Source organism: Anabrus simplex, chromosome 2 (genome assembly GCF_040414725.1).
Source record: "Anabrus simplex isolate iqAnaSimp1 chromosome 2, ASM4041472v1, whole genome shotgun sequence".
Classification (NCBI taxonomy): domain Eukaryota; kingdom Metazoa; phylum Arthropoda; class Insecta; order Orthoptera; family Tettigoniidae; genus Anabrus; species Anabrus simplex.
Genome location: NC_090266.1, coordinates 135,562,620 through 135,585,856, shown reverse-complemented (window position 1 = coordinate 135,585,856; position 23,237 = coordinate 135,562,620). Strand labels below are relative to the sequence as shown.

The 23,237-nt window shown below is 37.6% G+C and overlaps 1 protein-coding gene across 2 annotated transcripts in view; it reads left to right on the top strand.

The window, feature by feature from the left end:
• Positions 1–23,237, top strand: part of Acf (ATP-dependent chromatin assembly factor large subunit) — a 711,969-nt gene that overhangs the window by 584,202 nt on the left and 104,530 nt on the right. For both annotated transcript variants that reach the window (XR_011017808.1, XM_068226116.1), the window contains exon 20: positions 16,449–16,558. Coding sequence is in view for 1 of the 2 variants with exons in the window: in XM_068226116.1 (XP_068082217.1) it covers positions 16,449–16,558 (110 nt within the window). In the remaining variant the exon portion in view is untranslated. The remainder of the gene's footprint in view (positions 1–16,448; positions 16,559–23,237) is intronic.

Below are 23,237 nucleotides of genomic sequence, written 5' to 3'. Positions count from 1 at the left end.
ATCTTAAAAATTAAGACTTTGTCCTCATCAAAATTATCATAAAATTAATACATTGGATGGTACATGTTTTGCCCATCAATAGTAGGCAGCATCAGCCATATTTCACCTTAGGAATAGATCAGGTACCTGATTGGAAATGACTTATGAATACTGTTAAAAATTAACTATGGCTTTTAAAATTGATTAGAGCCTGTTAAACAACAATATAAAATGTAGTATACTATTACTTAATAATATTTGAGTGTAAAAACATGACAATTATTTGAGTATTATGACATAGGTGATTGATTTTTTATATTAAAAGAGATTACAATAAAGTTAAAAATTGGAAAGCACATTCTAATTAATTGTCAAATGGTGTATTGTTAAAAACTTGAGGAAAGTTGAGCATTGGTAATAGTCCTTGGTTCTTGAAGTTGTTAAGTGTTGATTTTCAATTAAATGCTATAAATTTTGAAGAATTTTCATATGGCGTAGTTCTTTTTTGAGATATTAACTAGAATGCTGGTGCCTTATTCTATATTGGAGTTTGTGTAGACATCATTAGGCCATCTTCCTTGATGTAGTATTTGTGGGAAGAGTTTGTGATAGGTGTAGCTCTTTATTGTTGGACGCGTTGAGGTGAGCGTACTAGTCAAAAGGGAATGTTGTTGTAGTAAAAGTTATTGTCAGTCGGTGGGTAGCCAAGTTGTGTGATGAAATTCTGTAATTAAAGAGTTATTTTGAAAATTTAATGAAGAACCATAATTGGAATTAGGAGGCTAAATAGTGGAAGTTAAATGAAAAGTGTTGACACTTACCCCTTCGTCCCCTGAGATGTTAACTAATGTTGAGAGCTTTAGAGCAACTGACAGTCGCCAAGCTCTTACTTTGCGTGTTGTATTTGTGAAGTCTTAGTGGAGGGGGTTGAGCTTGAGAAGACATGGCAAAGGGCCTATTCGTTGCACGTGAGGTGGAGTTGCGGGAGAAGGGGAGGGGGTGGTGTGTGTTTGTGTTAAATTGGTGGGAGTGTTTACTGATTTGGTGCTAAATATTGTATAAAAATTACTATTTTGGAGGAATGGTTTTTGTAATAGAATTGGAATCTGTTCGTAAAGAGGACTTTTGTTATCTATTCCGTCATGTAAGTTTTGTCTTTGTTAAGATTTGTAGATCCCGATCTATTGTAGTAAATTTGTGACCCTGTTTCCTTCATGTGGTTACTAATCGCAGAGAACTTGGTATGTTTTTAGGCATTATAATGTTCTGCATACCTAGTTCAGAAACAGCGGCCAGTTTGGCCAACGTAAGAAAAATTACAATACTGAGCATCTGAGTCTGTATATACCTGAGCATGAATATTTATTATTAGTTGAATTGACAGAGTTATGATTTAAAAATAAATTTTGATTTGTATTCTGCGTCGTGTAAGGGATTTTTACCTCATGTTTTTTTTTTTTAAAGGATTGGTAATTTGATTGATTTTTGGGTTGGTAAATGTGAACTTTGCGAATTTTGGCTTGTTGGGTTTTATCGGAGAAAGGTTTGTGGTTAATTTTAGTCTAACTTTATTAATGATTTTGATGATCATATCTGGATTGAACCCATTGAATCTGGCTATTTCTTTTATGAAATCTAATTCATTTTTTAAATTATTTGGTGAAAGAGGAATTTTTAATGCCCTGTGTACTAAACTGTAATAAGTGGATTGTTTATGGGAATTTGGATGCAGTGATTCGTTTTTTATAGTTATTGGAGTAAAGGAAGGCTTGCGGCACATTTGGAAATCAAATTTGTCTATAGGTCGCGTGATTTTGGCATCTGGAAAATTGATTGAATTCTTGTTTTCGTTTTCCTTTGTTAACTTTATATTATCGTCTACATTATTTAGAAATGTTAGGATGTTATCACTATTGTTAAGTTGTTTATCGATAATTGCTAATGTGTCATCAACATTACGGAGCCATAAACTGAGTCCGCTTATGTTTCTTACTGTTTTGTTGTATTCTAGTTTGTCCATGTAGATGTCCGCTAAAATGCCGGAGATCGGGTCTCCCATAGCTAAGCCTTCTTGTTTATATATTTTGTTGTTGAAAGTAATTATTGTGTAAAATAAAACTTAGTAACTTTATGAATTTGTCTCTTTCAATTTTGCTTAATGCACTGTGTTGGAGAGGTTGTTTTTTATTATGGTGATAGTTTCGTTGATGGGTATATTTGGGTACATATTCGTGATATCAAAGGAACATAAAACGTGCTTTGGTTGTTAACTGAATTTGTTTGAAGTTTTGGAAAGTTCGATAGAATTTTTTGATGGGATTTACATTGTGAAATTGAAAATGTTTTTATAAGAACTTATGGAGGAACTGAGAAGTTTTATAAGTGGGACTGTTTCTGCTATTGATTATTGGTCTGATAGGGGTATCATTTTTGTGTATTTTAGGTAATGATCTTGCTGTAGGTAATTTTGGATTCATAGTGATCATTTTTTGATAGTCTTGTTCATTTAGCAGGAATGTTGAATTTTTAAGGAGTGCTTTTAGATTGCGTTGTGTTTTTATTATGGTATCTTGATTAATGTGTAGGTTTTATCGGAGAAAAATCTTCTGCTTTTTTTATGTAATCTTGTTTATTCATTAAAACTGTTCTATGCCCTTATCAGCCTTTGTTACTATGACATTATTTTTATTAATTTTAGTTTTTAGTTTTAGACTAGCTGAAGTACCCGTGCTTCGCTACGGGATTCTCAGAAAGACTGACTTGGTGGTTTTCCTAACTGAATTCAACATAGGTCATTACGAAAACGTCAGTAGGAATGTAGCGATTGAAAGCAATGTTATCATATAAAATACTCGATCAAATGAAAAACCGCTCACTTTCAATGAACAGTACTACGGTGCCGATCTAACAGTCCAAAGTTCCAGAGCTGGAATAACCAGGTCGCAGACTGCCGTGAACACTCCTGTCATTATTCCATTAAATATGCACACTACTCATTCCAATTAGTGGCTCAGAGTAGGGATTATGTAGCTCGAATACTATGTTACGTACCAGTAATATCAGAAAATGTATGAACCAGAGGAATGGCATGCTAAAGAAGAAAGTTATCTTACACCCCAGCTACTTCCCACCAATATACAGGCAGCCTGTTACAGTCGGTATGACCAGGCGAGTTGGCCGTGTTGTAATATGTTCCCAACTCCTTTACTGAATTTACAAACATTATAAAACTGCATTTAACTTGAAAAATATGAAATATCTGCATTTAAAATGGAAAATCTGAAAATTAATATTCATTAAATAAAATACACACTCGTCGGACCTTGTACTCGCACTTACTTGTTACCTGCTTACTTACACATACGTTATTTGAAGGGCGCCAGCTGCCACTCAGTGCAGCAATAATAGAATGAGAATCTTGACTATCTCTAGTTTGTGGGGTAATAAGCTTACTTTTGACAACATACCATATAAGTTCTGGGAAAAGGAAATTGGCGTTCGGTTTCCTCATTAATTTTGAGGTTAAGATATTTTACTGTCATTGAAATAAAACTATGAATTCGTTTGATAGAACAAAATATATTCTTTAAATAATATATAAAAAATAGTGAGTCTTGTTGCGATAAAACAGATGAGAATATGAAATTATGACATTGCAACTGAAAGAAACTAGGCATGAATTTGAATTCTTCTTGACCGGACATTTAACAATTTATACGAAATATTTCCCTCACTGATTCACTTGAGTGTACCTTCAACACTTTGAGTGTAATTACGACGTATTCCCTTGATCTGGTGTTTACTGTAGATGTGTCATGCCTAACTGGGTGATACATCCTTGTGACTGCTTCTTCTCCATATCATCTGACTTCTTTGTAAGTCAATATGGTATTACCTCATAGCAGGTGGTATCCCTCTCTGACTCCATGGTAAGCCCTTGCGTCCGTGTCTTCAACTAAGTAACCGACCAACTAACTTTGGCCTCACTCTCTCAATGACCAATGATTAATGGCTCACTGAGTCTTCTCCATCTCTCGTTCACACTCATTGACTGACCGACTGAGGCCTCTTCATCTCGTAGACTTTTTCACTGTTCAGCTTCCGTTTAACTAATGACTGTTCACTTATCCATTTTGGCTTCTTCACTGTACTGCTTCCGTTTAAATAATGACTGACGCTACAATATGCACCCACCTTTTATAGACGTTGGTTGACACAGCTACGTAATCTCCAGAAATAACAGTGACATACTCCCACAACGCCTCAAACTGTTGCATGTAATGGTGAAATCCCCCGGGGCTCCCTAAGAAACTCAAAGGAACAGAGCTCAGTGCTAAGTGAGCACGATGACGTAGCCATGACGTGGCGATGACTTGACAGAAATGTCAACAGTATAGCAATATAACAACGTCACTTCCACATCTGATACATCGAAACTCTCACTGTACAGGTATTTAATGTTAATCTACATATACGTATATTTGCATACACTCAATTACAAATACGCAAGCGATAAGCATTGCATAGTGGAATTGGATAATAATAATAATAATAATAATAATATCACAGATGCAATACTAATAATAAAATACAGATATTACCTTGTAACGGGATTTGAACCGTTACAGTGTGGTTAGGGGCGCGCAGCTGTGAGCTTGCATCCGTGAGATAGTGGATTCAAACCCCACTGCCGGCAACCCTGAAGATGGTATTCGGGAGATAGTGGGTTCGAGCCCCACTGTCGGCAGCCCTGACGATGGTTTTCCATGGTTTCCCATTTTCACACCAGGCAAATGCCGGGACTGTACCTTAATTAAAGCCACGGCCGCTTCCTTCCACTTTCTAGACCTTTCCTATCCCATCGTCGCCATAAGACATCTGTGTCGGTGCGATGTTAAGCAAAAAAAAAGATGGTGTTCCATGGTTTCCTATTTTCACACCAGTCACACCAGGCTGTACCTTAAAGCCTTGGCCGCTTCCTTCACACCACTATTCATTTCCTATCCCATCGTCGTCGTAAGTCCTACCTGTGTCGGTGCGACGTTAAGCAAATAAAAAAAAAAAAAAACTCGGTACGCTGCAGTAATCCTATCCATCGGAGATGAGAGGAAACAGAAGACAAAAAGCACATCACAACAAACAATGGTCAATGTAATGTTATTGTTGATAAAGTTTATGAGCTTTCTATATTGCAGGCCTTCGCATTACTTTTCTTTCGACTCTGTGATATTAGGGTGTCTTACAAAATTATTTATATCGTAGTCTGTAGTTCCTTATTCTCAGACTTTACATACCGATTTTCTCTAAATTCTGTTTACCCATTTTCTTGTGACTCGGCCCTGATATGGACTTAGTAACAAAAATCCAAATTCATGAATATCTCCGATTATATGCGGTACAGTAACAATCTATAAGACATAAGTGATCAGAAATTTAATAAATTCTTACATAACTACTACTAACTTACGACATAACTAAAGTTATGTTAGTTATGTATTATTTATCGATACAACCACTAATAACATAAATAACTTATTTGAGAATTACATTTCATACCTTCCCCTAAACTACCATTTCACTCAGCGTGATTAAAATAATTTATAGCTTAGATTGTAGTGGTTCATCACCCGACTTTACATTCCGATTTTCATTAAATTCTCTTCAGCCGTTTTCTCGTGATGCGTGTACATACGTACAGACATACAGACAGAAATTGCGGAAGAGTAAAAATTGCATTTTCTTGTTACTGTGGACATGATCGATACAGAAATACCATTCTTTTCAAATTCTGAGCAATGTACAGACAGAACTCTTATTTTATATATATCGATTACATTTCAGGCCTTTCCCTAAACCACCATTTCACTCAGTGTGAATAACATTATTGATAGCCTAGATTATAGCGACCTATTCCCCGACTTGGCGTACCAATTTTCGTGAAGAAACGACCACTAATAAATATTTTTCAATTAAATTTTAGGCCTTCCCCTAAACTACCATTTTTCTCAGCGTGTATAGCCTATATTGTAGCGACTTATTTCCCATCTTTGTCTAGCGATTTTCATTAAGACACGACCACTTATAAGATAAATATTTGAGAATTAAATTTCAGGCCTTCCCCTAAACTATCATTTCACTCAGCGTGATTAAAATAATTTATAGCCTAGATTGTACCGGTTCATCACCAGACTTTACATTCCGATTTTCATTAAATTCTCTTCAGCCCTTTTCTCGTGATGCGTGTACATACACACATACATACAGACAGACAGAAATTACGGAAAAGTAAAAATTGCATTTTCTTGTTACTGTGGACATGACCGATACAGAAATACCATTATTTTCAAATTCTGAACAATGTACAGACAGAACTCTTATTTTATATATATATATATATATATATATATAGATTTTGTTTTGAAAGAATAAATGTTAGGTATTATATCATTGATGAGTGTAGATATTTTCTCTTTCATTTCGTATTTGACATAATTTTGTTTCTCTAAGGGAATCTTTTTGTTAATATTAGATTTGGTCTCGGCGATGGTGGTAATTACATCTTCAACCTTTTGTGGATTAGGCCAGTTATATTTTATGCCTTTATTGAAGAGATCCATTTTACTATCTGAGAAAACTTTGTCAGATAAGTTAATTGTAGTGGGAATGTTCATTAACAAAGGGGTAGGGAAGCTGGTGTTCCTGTTCTGATTGAGGGCTCTGGGTTTGGCTGTTTGTAAGCAAGTTAGCTTGTGGTTTAGTGTCTTTTGTTTTCTATGTAATATAGTAGACAGTTTATAGTCGGTGGATCTAAGTACAGAACTCCATTCATGTGGAGATGTATAATGTGAGATGGTCAAATGCGTCTGGTATAATTGCAAATTTAGGAATGATTTTTTTCTTGTACAGTTGTTTAATTTCATTTCTCAGCCATATGTTGTTTACTTTATTTTGGATGCCGTTTGACTTTTGATATGGACTGTTTTTCCTTTGTAGTGGTTTAAGGAACTTGAGTATTAGTCCTCGTTTCAAGCAGTTTTTAAGAAATGTTATGTCTTTTGAGATTTTACTGGTCTTTATTCTAAGGTTCAAATACTTATTCATTTTAACGTTTGCCTGGTTGACTTTGATATTACATGTGATAAAATTCATTTTTGGATCTGTATTGAAAGTATTTGTATTAAATAACACTAGTGTGTTTGTATTGTTTACTCACCTATTCAGTACAATACAATCTTAAAAATTAGGACTTTGACCTTATCAAAATTAACATAAAATTAATGCATTGGATGGTACATGTTTCGCCTATCAATAGTAGGCATCATCAGCCATATTTTACCTTAGGAATAGATCAGGTACCTGATTGGAAATGACTTATGAATACTGTTAAAAAGTAACTGTCTTGTAAAATTGATTAGAGACCGTTGAACAACTATTACAATATCATTTTATTTTTGTGATGGAACAGATGTTAATCCTACGAGATGTCTGAGAACATACAGGAACTAGAACATCAGTGTCTACGGAGCTCTGCAACAAGTGTATTTTCAAACCTGCAGATGAGTGGAAAAGGATGTGTAACGAAATGGTGATTTTATTGAAAAGTCGAGAGAAGTTGTTAGATTAGGTTGGTGTATATCGCATTTCAAAATTTGACATGGTTCATGAAGTATTGTTTATCATTTTCAGTATGACCTTCTATGTTAGCCAGCTGTGTGAAACAGCAGTTTAAACACCTGTCTCGCTTATCCAAGTTTACCTCAATGCATGAAATGTATATGGAATGATCTGCCGATGCTATGTTAATGCTTTTAAGGGGTTTTTTTTTTTTTTTTTTTTTTTTTTTTTCAGTAGCACTACAGTGATGATGATGACCAGCTGTTAAAGTAAAGTTTAATGTATATTATTAGAGTAAAACCTTCTTAAGATGTTTCTGCAGGGGACAGGGGAAAAGGCACTTTTGTGTATGTGGGGCTCTGCCGTTTCTCCATTCACCATCCCTAAATTGCAACTACAATTAGTGGAAAGTAAATAATAATAATAATAATAATAATAATAATAATAACAATAATAAGCGTGAAAATGTACTATTGAATACACAAATAAAAACTATCTAACAGGGACATGGAAACATAATGGGACTATACGTCATATATCCGCGGGTGCAGTGAAAACTCTATGAGAAGAAAGTATTAGAAAGTTGTGAAAAACCCGAGAGAACAAATATGAAAACTTATTTTGCTGGAGCTTATAAAATAATAGTGCACTGAAAAGTGTTAAAAACACCAAACAACAAATATGAAAACATTTGAACGGATCCCATAAAAATATCAAAAGTATTATTGCAGATCACACTCTTTGTAAAACAAAAGTTAGTAGAAGCATTTTATTTCCGACCAGTTTGTTATTAAACATTATTTTTCTGATCACACACTTAGATAATGGCTTGAAGGTTATACACGGCTATGTGCAACTGCAACAGAATTACTTAGGCCGCTGTTTTGCATCAAACGAAACTTCGACCAACCAAGACAAATTTGAGTGATTAGTCGAAACTGGAAAGTCCGAGTATCAACATTCACGGCAATTCTGAAAGCTTCAGGATGTGGATGCCAGTTGACCTGCTGACAGAATTCAATTTTGTCTTCATTAGTAAGGAATTTCATGACTTTTCCCTTATCCATAATTAGGCTATCACAAGACAAATATGCACCACGCTGGTAATCTTACACGATGATGTTCCAGGTGTAGGCTATCGCGCGACCAAGTATTTGCTACCTGGTACAACTAAACACGTAATACATTTCTAACTTGTGAATGGAATGCAAAATACAAGCACAAACGGGCTCATTGTGTTAGTCTGTAGTTTCACTGCTAACCAGCAAGCTAAACTAAGAATTTTTGAGGCTAATGGCTTGCTCCCCGAAGGTGCAATTTATCCTGTAAAGATAAAGAATTCAAGGCCTTTTCCCATTGTCACTCAACTGTGGCGAGGGCTCATGCCCGAGTTGAAAATCACGTTCCTTCCACAAATAACATTTTCAGGGGTAGGAAAACTTTGATCGTACTAAGCGGTAATAGCGGAAATTCATGACATGATAAGTGAGGTATTTTTATATAGATTTAATATGGTGAGAACCGGGACTTTGAATTTACAACATGCGAAGCGGGAAAACTCGTTATTGAGGAATGCACTAACGTGGTTTCACTGTATTACTATTATTATTCTTATTGTATGTTTTTACCAAATCCAGATAGATTTAGTGATCAGCATCAGGTTATGTGATCAGGTCTGTCCCATGTGTTTGCTTCTTACAAGGGAACTGTCCATACTTTCATATCGAAATCGACAATGAAATTTTGCAATGACCCTGAGGAGACCCATAAAATAGAGATGTACAAAAATTTAGCTGTCATTTCGAACTGGAAGGTTTTGAAATTTTGATACAAAATCCGTGACAACGCAGCTTACTGGATAACCCTTACCTCTTGCTAGCTCGTGCGGCGCTCGGCGGAGTGAAGTTGCAGTTGTGCTGGAGAGAGAGAGAGAGAGAATGAACTGGCAGGCTGCCATGCACCAAGGTCACTTTATTTTTCTGGAAGGAATGTGAAACATAATTGAGGTGCGTTAATCGCGTGATAAAAACACAAATACTTTTAGCACCATGCACAACGAATATGCACTTTGAGGCCACATTGTTGTTCACAGTTTTCTTTACGTGTTTGCTATTTGTTTTACGTCGCACCGACACAGATAGGTCTTATGGAGACAAAGGGATAGGAAAGGCCTAGGAGTGGGAAGGAAGTGGACGTGGCCTTAATTAAGATACAGTCCCAGCATTTGCCTGGTGTGAAAATGGGAAACCACGGAAAACCATTTTCAGGGCTGCCGACAGTGGGGTACGAACCCACTATCTCCCGGATGCAAGCTCACAGCCGTGCGCCCCTAAACGCACGGCTTTACGTGTTTGAGGACAATATTTCGCAGGCACTTCGAACTCGGGAGGTCTCCATTGTATAATTGGTTGCGAACCACGAATATTTAATCATGCCCTTGAAAAAAATGAAAATGAATGGGACTGCATTTTCATTATGCTGTTTCTCTGAGGAACATCAAACTGAAAGTCTTCACAAGTCAGCACAATGTCTGTTAAGCAGTGATACAAAGTCTTCCACTGCTGGAAGTAAAACTTTTCAAGGGCTTTATTTTTCCTGTAGTGTCGGAAGGTATCTGGAGAATTTCTATACTGTTCTATACTTCAAGATAGCTCTTATCACTAGAAATAGCTCAGGAATTTAGCAGTAGCAAACACTTCTCTTCCGCAAATGGGAAGAGGAATTCTTTAAACCATTACTTTAATTCCTTTTTTTTTCCCTATTTTCCCTGATTTTGTGGCTGTTACAGTTTTATTTGTAACATGAAACATTTCTTTGGAAACTGTCTGACTGAAAGTTCCAGTTGCCTCCTGTGGTACAATGAATAATTTCAGGAACAGAGTAGCGGCCATTCTAATTGTAGGCATAATTGTGTGCGAATGGGTGAGTGCACTAACTGATTGAGCAACTGTTTCTCTGTGTTTCTCACCAACAAATGATACAGTCCTTTTCGCTTTCATTTCGTGCACAAAACCACTCTGATCAGTATTGTATACTGAAGAAGGGGTGTAGTCAAAAAATTGTTCTGTAGCTGTATCCACAAATTTCTTTGCGACTATCTTTTTCATCATCTTCTTGCAGATACATACGGAATAAAAATTTTGTAATTTTATACATTTTTATTCTGTACTGTTTCTTAAAACACCTCAACCAACTAGCACATACACTGAAATTTGCCCATTGAAATATCTCTTGAAATTTCCAAGGCTCACAGTCGCAGGTCTTCATCGCATACATTCCGCTTCAGTCTTCTTGCTTCTGTAAAGTGAGAAAATAATTTTGTTTGCATCAATTTCCTGTGTTCATTGGGGCTTACTGATGGAGATTCTGATTGGTTCTTCCACTTGTACAGCTGTCGTAGTGACATCACTTTACAACAGCTTTTGCGGACAGTTGTTAATGAAAGCCGCTTCTTAACCCACTTATTTAACCATAAATTTACAGCTCTCCTCTTGTACACAAGATCTACAGTTTGCTTCACTTTCTTCTGTGGACTGAAGCGTAGCTTGAACTAGTAGACTAGGTGACTGCGGTATCTCTTCAGTGGATTGACGGGAATCAGATTCGGGACTCAAAATCGGATCCGTAACACGTCTTGTTCCTGACAATGGTGTGCTGCCTTCTTTTTCAGATAATGCAGATGAGGTGATGCTGCTTGCACTGTCACTTTCACTGTCCATATTTCTCTCCAGACATGATTCGGAGACGATGCTGGCACCCATGGGATGATTTTCAATTAGTTCGATCACATGTCCATATCTGCCAACTTTCCCGATTTAGACGGGAGACTCCCGATTTTCGACAGTTTTTCCCGCCTCCCGATTATTCTATTATTTCTCCCGATTTTAGCTTATTTTTTGGTGAACTTAATTTGTTTTCAAATCCCGCCATTTCAGCTTTTTTACGCTACTGGCCGAAAGTCCTTCGCTCATTGGCCGCTTTCAAACGAAGTATCTACGTTAATTAATGCGAGAAATGTGCTAGAATGTGCGATGTTTATTGAAATCTAATTCTGATATCTTGTAATGAAATCTGTATATCGCAACGCGTATATCGACAGTCAATCTCTCATTCTCGCGTGCTATGTTCGTGTTCGTTCACATCAGTCTACAAGTCTAGTCAATTCTAGAGACAAGTCGCTATATATGGAGACTTTTTTAGTAATTTAGTGACAGAATTTCAATGATAACGACTAGTGGCTTTTCTAGAGATTTTAGGAGCCATGTGGAGAAATTCTGACTAATTTTAATTTATCTCAATATAAATAAAATAAAAGTGTCTGTAGATTGCTCAGAATTTAAAAAGAATGATATTTCTGTTCCGATCGTGACCACCGTCCCAAGAGGAAATGCTAGTTTTATTTTTCCGTAATGTCTGTCTGTATGTATGTACGCGCATCACGAGAAAACGGCTGAAGAGAATTTAATGAAAATCGGTATATGAAGTCGGGGAATAAGTCGCTACAATCTAGGCCATAAATAATTGTGTTCATGCTGAGTGAAATGGTAGTTTAGGGGAAGGCCTAAAATGTAATTCTCAACATATTATGTTATTATTGTCCTTATTGATAAATACTACATAATTAAAGTTAAATGTTATTAAATTTCCTGTCATTTATGTCTTATACATTTTTTACTGTACCGGCTATGATAACAGCGATATTCATGAATTTGGATTTTTGTTGCTAAGTCCATATCAGTGCCGAGGTACGAGAAAATGAGTGAACAGAATTTAATGAAAATTGGTATAAAGTCAGGGAATAAGGAACTACAGTCTACGCTATAAATAATTTTATTCACCCTGTTCGAAATGGTAGTTTAGGGGATGGTGCAAAAATTTAATTTCTAATTACCTATCTAATTGGTCATATTGAACATTACTACATAACAAAAGTTATAGAGAGTACAATTTCTGATTATTTATGTCTTATTCAGTTTTACCGTACAGACTATAATAATATTGTGAAGATGATTATAAGAATGAGAGAAAAGTCATGAAGGAACGATCACTTGAATAATAACACAAAGAGGGGGGGTCATAAAAGAAAGGACGACTCACTTTACATTAGATGCTCTAATATCACAGAGTCGGAAGAAAACTAAATGTGAAGGCCTACAATATAGATAGCTCACAAAATTGATCAACAATAACATTACATTGACCATTGTTTCTTGTGATGTGCTTTGTGTATTCTGCTGCCATTTATCTGCGATAGATGGGATTACTGCTGCGTACCTAGTATAACAGCCTGCCTGAATATTGGCGGGAAGTAGCTGGGGAGTTAGATCTCTCTCTTGTTTAGCATGCCATTCCTCTGGTTCATAAATTTTCTGATACTACTGGTACGTAACACACTGGATCATCACAGTATTCCAGCTATTGGATCCCTACTCTGAGGCAGTGATTGGAATGAGCAGTATGCACATTTAAATGAAATAACCACGAACCTGCTACGCTGGTATAGCAGGGGGAGAGGTGATACTACCATGTGCCGCGTTCCAGGTGGCGAATAGAGGGGTCCTAACCAGCTTGCCGGCAGACTTGAGTGAAATAAAATAGCTCTGGCGGACCAAAAACAACCACCCCTGTGGATGGGGGATGCAGGAGAAGAATACACCCATGGTATCCCCTGCCCATCATAAGAGGCGAATACAAAAGGTGACCTAGGGATGTTTGAATTAGAACCATGAGACTACTTATAATTAGTACCACCACTCGGGGCACAGCATGGGTCGCTTTTACTTGCGCGTAGTACCACTGTGTTAGGTAAACAATAGGTTTGTGATTAGTAATGACAGTGTCTGAATCAGGGTGAGTTTTACGATACCAGTAATTTTTACCACTATGAGCAACACCACGGGTCTGTCTTACCTATGATTAGTTCCCACTATGTGAGGGACACTATAGGTTTGCGTTGCCTGTAAATGGTGGCGCAACGTGAGAAACACCATAGGTCTGTGTTAAATGTCCATATTGCATTACCTATGAGTAGTACCATAATGTGTGGAATACCGTGAGTATACGGTAATTTTGATTAGTGCTGCAACATGACAAATACTGTGGTTCTACTTTTCTAACAATAAGTACCATTATGAGGGGGCTGATTATCTGGATTTTTGACCCCTGTAGACTACAACCATCATGGATTCGGGATTGTGCTCTAGAGCAGTCCCTTGGTCAGTAATACTAGTAATACGCTAGTTTCTGGGAATGTGGGGCATTGCGGGTTGGATCCACTGATCTTCATCATCACATTTTGAATTCTGGTCAGTGGATGATTTTGGACTTTTAAATTGTCATTACATTTAGTCTCATTTTGTACCATTAGGGGCAGGTGACCTAGATGCTAGGCCCCTTTAAACAACAAGCATCATCTTCAATCAAATGACACAGGAGTGTTCCCGGCTGTCTGTGGCCTGGTCATTCTAGCTCTGGAACTTTGAACTGTTAGATTGACACTGTAGTACTTTTCTTTAAAAGTGATAAAATTTACAGTTTTTTTTTTTTAAATCGAATATTTCATATGACAGCATTACTTTTAATCATGGCATTCATACTGACGTCATTGTAATGACCTTTGTTGACTTCAGTTAGGAAAACTATAAGGACAGTCGTTCTGAAAATTCCGTAGCGATGCACAGGCACAACAGCTAGTTATTTGTTACAAATAGCATTGCGCTTCGCATAGTCGCGTGGGCACTTGATGCAATATATTAATCTATGCATTTGCTAAGTAATGGCATTTAAGTGCATGACCGATTCACATGTGTGGAGCATGAGTTCATACTATTTTCGGAAGGCGTATCAGAGACTGATCATCTCACTCACATATTTCCTGTGAGGTAATAGAAACGTGTAATTTTTAGCCTTGTAGCCTCGTTACAGCAACAGTCGGGCTTTGAGACAATATGTGTTATAAATATATCATAGTACTGTATTGTGCAAGACATGTAGAATAAGCCGTTATCACCAATTGTATCTCCTGATTTTTCCTGATTTTCATATCAAAATTTCCTTATTTTTTGTTTTGTAAAGTTGGCTGGTATGCATGTCAACCTCTCTCCCTTTCTTCCCAAGTTATTTCACGGGAATAGGAGAGACCCTTTTCACAGAAATAACGTAAAGCATACTCTAGAACATTAGCCGGATTCATGACTGCTCCTTCAAAGGAACGTGTCAACTGGCTAGCACGGAAAGCTCAAGGTAACCCGGTCACTTCAGCTGGTCACCAGGGCTGTCCATGTCGAGCTATACGCTAACGTGTGAAATTCTGTTCTATATTTTCGTATCGATTTCAGGACCTTAGAGATCGAAATGGCAGCTGGATTTTTGTACATTGTTTTCTTATGGACCATCATCCTCTCCACTAGATTTCATTGTCGATTTCGGTGCGACAGTATGAACAGTTTCCTTCTTAGTATGAAGGAAGTTCAGTACATATAATGCAACACATTTTTTCTAAAAGAAGGTTGGTTTTATTGAGGGTTAAAAATACACCATGTTATTCCCTGATCATTTTGCTATAATACCCTATTTCAACATAATCTCCATTCAGTGCTACAGTCTGACACCACCGTAATATGAGGGCCTGTATGCCTGCATGGTACCATTCGACTGGTTGATGTTGGAGCCAACGTCGTGGTGCATCGATAACTTCCCCATCATCCACATAGTGCTTCCTGTGGAGTGCATCCTTCATTGGGCCAACAGATGGAAGTCAGAAGGCGTGAGATTCAGGCTGTAGGGTGGATGAGGAAGAACAGTCCACTGGAGTTTTGTGAGCTCCTGTTGGTGAAGTTCATTTGCATTTTTGTGGCTACAATCATGCTGAAGTCATTTGTTGAATTTCCTTATAGTAGCACAGTACACTTCAGAGTTGATCATTTCACCATGAGGGAGGACATCAAACAGAATAACCCCTTCAGAGTCCCAGAAGGCCGTAGCCATGACTTTACCAGCTGAGGGTAGGGTTTTGAACTTTTCCTTCGTGGGAGAGTTGGTATGGCACCACTCCATGGATTGCCGTTTTGTTTCAGGTTCGAAGTGATTAATCCATGTTTCGTTGCCTGTGACAATGTTTGACAAAAATTGTCACCATCATCATAACGAGCAAGCAATTCCACACAGATGTTTCTTCTTTGCTCTTCATGTTCTTCCATTAGATGTCGAGGAACCCAGTGGGAAGAAAGCTTCGAATACTCCAACTGGTGGATAAGTGTGTTAGCGCTACCGCCAGAGACGTCAAGTTTAGCAGCGAGGTGTTAGACTGTGATCCGTCAGTCACCTCAAATAAGGGTGTCTGCACGTTCCAACTTCGCAGATGTCACAGCTGTGTGCAGCTTGCTGGCACGTGGGAGACAGGTTTGCTTGACCTTGATGTGATCATGAAACACGCCTTGCCCAACTACTTGAGGTGCTTTTGTCCACTGCCTGGTCTCCGTAGACATTCTGCAAGCGCTTATGAATATCTGTGATGCCATGGTTTTACGCATAAAGAAATTCAATAACAGCTTTCTGGTGCACACCTCTTTTACAGACGTCATTTTGAAGGCTAGTTATAGTGCCGCCACCCATCGGAAATTGATGAAACTCTACGAGACTGAGCAGGAATATTCAAAATTGACCCAGAAATAAAATTTGTTGCATTATATAGTGAACGCCCCTCGTATTTTAAATGGAAAATTATTATCTAATGTGATATTTCCCTACCATTAGATGGCTTATTTGAGACTATGATAATATAGCTTTACTTTTTATTGAAGTGTTATTCATGTTCTTCACTTAAATTCTGATGGGAGATTTATCATATTTTATAGCGTATTCCTCATGGTGACTGGTTTTGCTCCGTGTGTGCGCAAAAAGTAACTGCTCGTCAAGACACCAGCCAACATCGTTCAACTTCAGAAGAACCTGAGGCAAAGGGAAGGTAAGATATGTGAAATACATTTGGAGATAAAGTATTCAAGTGAATATTACATAGTTGGAGTTTTTTTTTAAATTCCTCGTAAAATTTTCAGTGTCTCATTTTTTGTTCAGAACTTACATAATTCTTTACAGAAGCATTCATTGAACACATTAACATACCTAACATTGGGAGAGAGAGAGAGGGAGGGAGGGAGGGGGGGGGGGGTGAATTTCTGGGCGAAGCAAGATTTGCCATTGGTTTGCAAGTCCATCATATTTAATCATTATGATTGTCAGCTGTTTGCAATATTTCGTTATTATCATCATCATCATCAACAATCAGTATTAGCCTCCCAGTGCTGGTGCAAAGTTGCAGCTGGTGGAGGTGTGGGATAGAAACCTGATTCCGCCCATAGCTTCGTGTTTCCTCATCCATTGTTATGATGACTATGCTGGAAAGGGAGTGGTCTTTCTGTGAAGGGAAATTTTACTAGTTTGGGTCTGTTGAGACAGTGCCATAGCTTGTTACAATAAATCCGATTGTATTTCTTGCTTCTCTGTAGGTTTTTCATGCCAAATATGTTAAACGTAATCTAAAAAGTTTTTTTGTAGAAACTTAACTTGGTGGCTAAATTCTGTGTGATTTAGAGCTATTTATCTGAATGAAACTGTCTCTCAAATGTATTATAATAATTGGTAGTTAATAGTGAAGATATAGCTTATGAACAAGAACAGGGTTGTTACTTGATGGACTGGGTGGATTCTAAATAGTAATTCTGAAGAGGGAGAGTTTATTTATGATGCAGGAGACAAAGAAAAGGAACAGGATGTAGTTTGATGGAATGAAGAGGTTGGCACAAAACAAGACATTGAGGTGATTGATGAATAGTCTGAAATTCCCAGCAAAATATCTATAATTCTTAGCCTTAAATCGGGAGGTGGTACAGTCTGGAAAAAACGTATGAGAACCTCTTTAGGAACCCAATGTTAAAATATTGTCATACATTAGCCGGGAGTTGGGCTTCACTGCCTGCAGGAGAAATTCTTCTTTACTGTTGGTCTCTCATATCTGATAATGAATTATTGAATATTGTTGTTGAAATCAGTAATCTTGACACAGTGTGTATCTCAGGTATACCAACAACAGGTCAGATGTTCGTCGTGTTATATAAAGGATGATAGCACAATCGGATTTGTGGAGAAAATGTTTCTTTCTGAGAAAGTGAGGTTACTTTGCTACTTACAGGCACACGATTCAAATTAATTAACTCTTCTCATTTACTTTGCCAGACAACAAGCCACTGCCTGCTGCTGTGCAGTGGGGAAGAGAGGGGATGTGGGGTGTATGATAGACATAGACGGGGGCAGATGTAATGAATCCATAAGTTTCTTCATTTGACTCGCGCAGAATTGTCCCTGTGTTTTACAGGTAATATCCACAGTTTGTTTATTAAGAACACAGCACACAGTACAAGAACACAGTAATTAAGACACACTTTTCTGTCAAGGAATGCAACCCATCGTTTCTCTTATCTGTTGGTCGCAGTAACATTCTTTAGTATTCAACATGTGTGAAGATGCATTGCTGCTGCCACACGATCTTGCATGATTATTACTTACAACATTGTAAAACAAGTTAAATACTGAATGAAAGAAACAGTATGCCCAATGGTTTTATTGCAGTAAATGTTCAGTATACCCACTTCTATTTCGATCTTCATATAACGAGGAAAGTCCATGGGAGTTAAATCGGCCGAGCACGGAGGCCATGTAACTGCCCCACCATGGCCTACCCACCTCCCTGGATAATGATCATTTAAGCAGAGATGCCAACTACTGCGATTCAATCGTAATAATTATGAATTACCCATCACAATTACACTTTTACGAATCACACACCACAAATTACGATTTTATGTTGATTTTTAAATCTGAGTGTATGAAGCGTTCAAAAGGATTCACAGGGAATACCATTACAGCTTGAAGTTTCAGAATATTATTTTCAGACTTTTCAGTAACAATTTTTACCCCTTTCCTGTCCCTCGTTTAAGAATATTTCGTATTTTCACGCGCCGAACGCAGTGTGTGCCAGTGTGTGCTTCCAGTACCGGAAAAATAGGCACCTGTGAAGTGGTATATCTTGCGGATTTGTTGTCTTTGTTCGTCACATGACCAGACTTCCATGCAAGTATGAGAGTTCTTTTGTCTTTGTTTTTTGTCATCAAAGTGGTGACAAACTCTGTTTCATTGTGGTTGTGGATACTGTGCGTTGACTGTTGAAGAAGTATTCATTGCAATTTTGGTTGCCAAATTTACATATATTGCTCTTCTAGGATATATGCTAATCGTGTGTTACAAAATGCGAAAATTTTAAATAATGAAGTGATTTCTTGTGCAGGAAAATACGTGTGATGACGTTACCGTGATTAGTAACGCTAGTACTAAACCAAAAATAGTTCAATAATTTAGGGAGGAATACTCGAAAGAATGGTCCTGTTTACTGCGTTACTTAAAATCTCATTCACACGTGTTGTGGTGTGTGTAGCCGCGATTTTTCAGTTGCGGATGGTGAGGAAGAACAGAGCCTCCATGGCTCAGATGGCAGCACGCCGGCCTCTTACCGCTGGGTTCCGTGGTTCAAATCCCGGTCTCACTATGCGAGATTTGTGTTGGAGAAAGCGGAGGTGGGACAGGTTTTTCTCCGGGTAATCCAGTTTTCCCTGTCATATTTCATTCCAGCAACACATTCCGATATCATTTAATTCCATCCGTCATTCATTAATCATTGCCCCAGAGGAGTGCAACAGGCTTCGGCAGCCGGCACAATTCCTATCCTCGCCGCTAGATGGGGCTTCATTCTATCCCTGAGCCTGTCGAATGACTGAAAACAGGCTGTGGATTTTCATTTTTATGGTGAGGAAGAACAAGACTGAGTTCCGTGCTAATATGAACACCGAACTGTTAAGTGCTCTTTTAGTGCAGAGGATCCACATGATATCAAAAGGTAAAGCATGCCACCAGTGTACGTTTACCAAACAGCAACTCCAATATGCTAAGGGAGCAACTACAGTATTCAACAACGAAAATGATCCTTTAACCTCCACCCAGATATGTACTGCAGATCACCTTTTACTTTAGCAGGTAAGAATCATACACTCCTTATATGCCAGTCCTTTAATATCTGGTTGAATTGTATGTTGTTCATTGATTTTTCAATGATATGTAAGTTAGTAAGATCTCAAAAAAAAAATTCTACGGTCACCGCATCCGCCACCCCCACCCCCGCGTGCCCGAACGGCTGCATTACGAATTGCCTTTCTTGAAAGTTGGCATCTCTGTTCAAGTGCTACATGACACGGTGAGTGAAATGCAGTGGTGTGCCATCATGACACAGCCACATTCGCTGCGGAATACCCAGAGGAACATTTTCCAATAATCCAGGCAGTGATTCTACCAAGAAACAGTAGTATACTTCACCTTCAGGCGAGGAGGAAGGACATGCGATCAAAGTTTTTTTTTTGCTAGTGGATTTACGTCGCACCAACACAGATAGGTCTTATGGCGATGATGGGATAGAAAAGGGCTAGGAGTGGGAAGTGCCCATGGCCTTAATTAAGGTACAGCTCCAGCATTTGGCCAATGGACACGAAGGTTGAACGATGAAGTAGGTGACATCTGTTACGGTACCAGATGCCATAAAGTGTATGAGTGTACTATCAGCCATTAACATATTGAATAAAAAGATGCCCAACACATTACAGAGTATATAAAAATGTTTTTAATGCTTTAGTTAAATATAGTGTTGTACGGAGTGGAAATCTGGGGAGTTGAAGGGAGAGTTTATACACTTTATGCAATTATGAGTGGATTTGCTAAATTATTATGGGACTACCCAGTTGTACGGCTAACTGTGGAGTGAGAATGACGTGCAACGATGTAAGTCTGCAGGCAGATATTATTAAAAAGATAATCAAGTATTGGTTGAGACTGAAGCTGGGATCAGGTGGCGAAGTATTACAGATAGCCTACCAACACCAAATGAAACATCAGAACCAAGGATACTGGGTGGACGGGGTATGAAACATTTTGGAAACGGAAGGAATGGGATATGACTGGGAAAGGAACTGTGTAGAGAAGCTGAGAATAGGAAAAAGAAAAGAGTTTTAAGAGTTACGGATATTGAAAAGCAACGTATTGCTTCACAGTGTAAAAGTACGAGGTCATTAGAGGAATTTTGTAATGTAGGTGAGAGAATGAGGATAAATAAAGAGATTATAACAAATAAGGGAGTGAGGGGTATAATATGGCGTTTAGTGGGGATACTCAAAAATGGTAAAGCATATAGACAAAATAGAGATGAAAATAAATGTTTACTGTGTTCTGAAGAAATGGGATGGACACACCTTATAAAAGATTGTTTACAGATAAGGCAAATACCTGATAAATTTATAGATGAAGAGGGTGTAAGAAAAATTTATAACAAAAATCTGCTATATACAATTGTAAAGTTATTGAACAGAGAATGGATGCACCCAGGCAGAATTGCAAATTTAATTAACATTATTAGGGGAATGTGGATTAGGAAACTGGTGGAAGGAAAAGAAGTGATATATATGTCAGTCAGGAACAGAATTGTACCTATGGTAACCTAGACAGTATAACTCTGGTGAAGTTTAGAGCCATTAGGTACTTAGATTTGAGTTATAGCATGCATCTACTTTTTCGTAGTAGTTCTATTTGTCTGCATGTGGCTTGATTTTTTTTTTTTTTTTTTTTTTTTTTTTCTCAGTAGTCTGAAAAGACAATATTGATATTCATTGATGTTTGTTTGCATTTTAAAGTTCCATGTATTACATTAATATTCATTGATGTTTCTGTTTTTCTTTTAAAGTTCCATTTATTAAAATAATTCCACCATTCATTCCAGGCTAATCTTTTTCTGTTCAATTTCTAAATCGTCTATGTTTTCCGGACACTGTTTTATTTTGATTTATTTCTGTTTTACAACTGAGCTGAAGGATGTTAACTTCTGTATACTGCATGTATCACAAATTAAGTAAAGATCACGATAAACAATACCCTCTACCTAATCTATGATTTCCAAGATTATGGGAGACGGGTATTACCTTATCATAAGAAAAGGGATCACTTCTCAGTCAACAGTTCACAAAATAATTGTAGAAAACCACTCAAGGTAATTAAATCTCGAATTTTCGTTTTTTGATGCCTATGTATTGCTTAGACCGTCATCTCTTCACTGTGTGAATTTGAAATCTCTCTGACAATCACTGCTAAAACATGAGGTTTATTTAATACTAAGAAAAGGGACCATTTTTGCATCGTAAGCGAGGCTCCGCACACTGGCTCGCGCTCCCAACTGCGCAAACATAAGATGACTTGGATATCTTATGATAAATAAACTTTAGCTGCAATCTTTCAGTGTATTTCGTAGTGTGGAGAAGTGTGGTGTATTCTTTATTATTCTTATAATAGTGAACTTAAGTTTATTAAAAAGTTTTAAAATAGATTAGGTTCCAAAATAAGGAGTAATAGTTCTCACTATGTCAGTGCCTAGTGATGCAGCAGATGTTATTGTAAAAGCTTTAAAACAGTATGCAGACAGTGACTTGCTGCTGGAACTATCAAATGTTATTTCAGACTACTTCAGTGCATCCCTTGAGTTTGAAAGTGAAAATTCTAGTGACGATAGTGATTTTCAGGAAAGTGAACCTTTTAAAATTTCCACAACAGACAAGTTGCAGGAGGATACTGCTGTCGTGGACGTAAGTGTTCTACATGATGTCCCCAAAGTTCAAACAGCCTCTGAATATACGGGGGAGGTTAAAGAATTTGTAGGCAAGGTTTGTGGCTGTACAGGAAATTATGCTGGTCTTTTTCCCAAAAGCTTCATTCATTCCTTGAGAATAGAATGACAGGAAATGGATTACAGTTGTGGAGAATGTCAGTCACCACCACATATTAATGGTGGGTGCGATGAATGCTTTGGTACAAAACCAGCCAATGACGATGGCTACTAAGAGAAAAAACTATGACAGGAAAGAAACACAACTTATCACTTCAGAGGGCAGGAGGTGTGTCAGTCATTCTTTCAATTTGTATTCGCTTGTGGCTCTAAGAGGCTAAAAAATTTAAAGGAACAATTTAAGAAAGAAGAGGTGCAGCCTAAAATTCACCGAAACGTATTAAAGACTTGTTGCATAAAGTCTATTCCCTTTGATAATCGTAAACATGCAGTCAACTTCATGAATAATTTCAATGAACATAATGCACTTGTCATGCCAGGCTGGATCCCTGCAATACGAAGAAGTGATCTCATGCTTCTCTCAACAAGCATGTCTAAGAAGTATGTTCATACATTATACTCTGACAGTTGTAAATCATTTGTAAGAGAATTCCTATATCACTCTCGTCCTGGTATTCCATCTGGCATACATTTTGCAGTAACATAGTAGTTCAGAACCCCAAGACTGATCTTTGTATGACATGTAGAAGCAATCAAACTGTAATAGGGAAACTGCCCATTATGGATGAGGAAGAAAAAAGAAATCTGATGGAGAAGGCTATACATTATCGTAATCGCGTCCAAGCGGAGCGGACTGCTTATAAAAACACCATAAAAATTGTAGAAGAGGGATTAGGCAACTGGAAACTCCTTTGTCTCTTGGGTGACATAGCTGTAA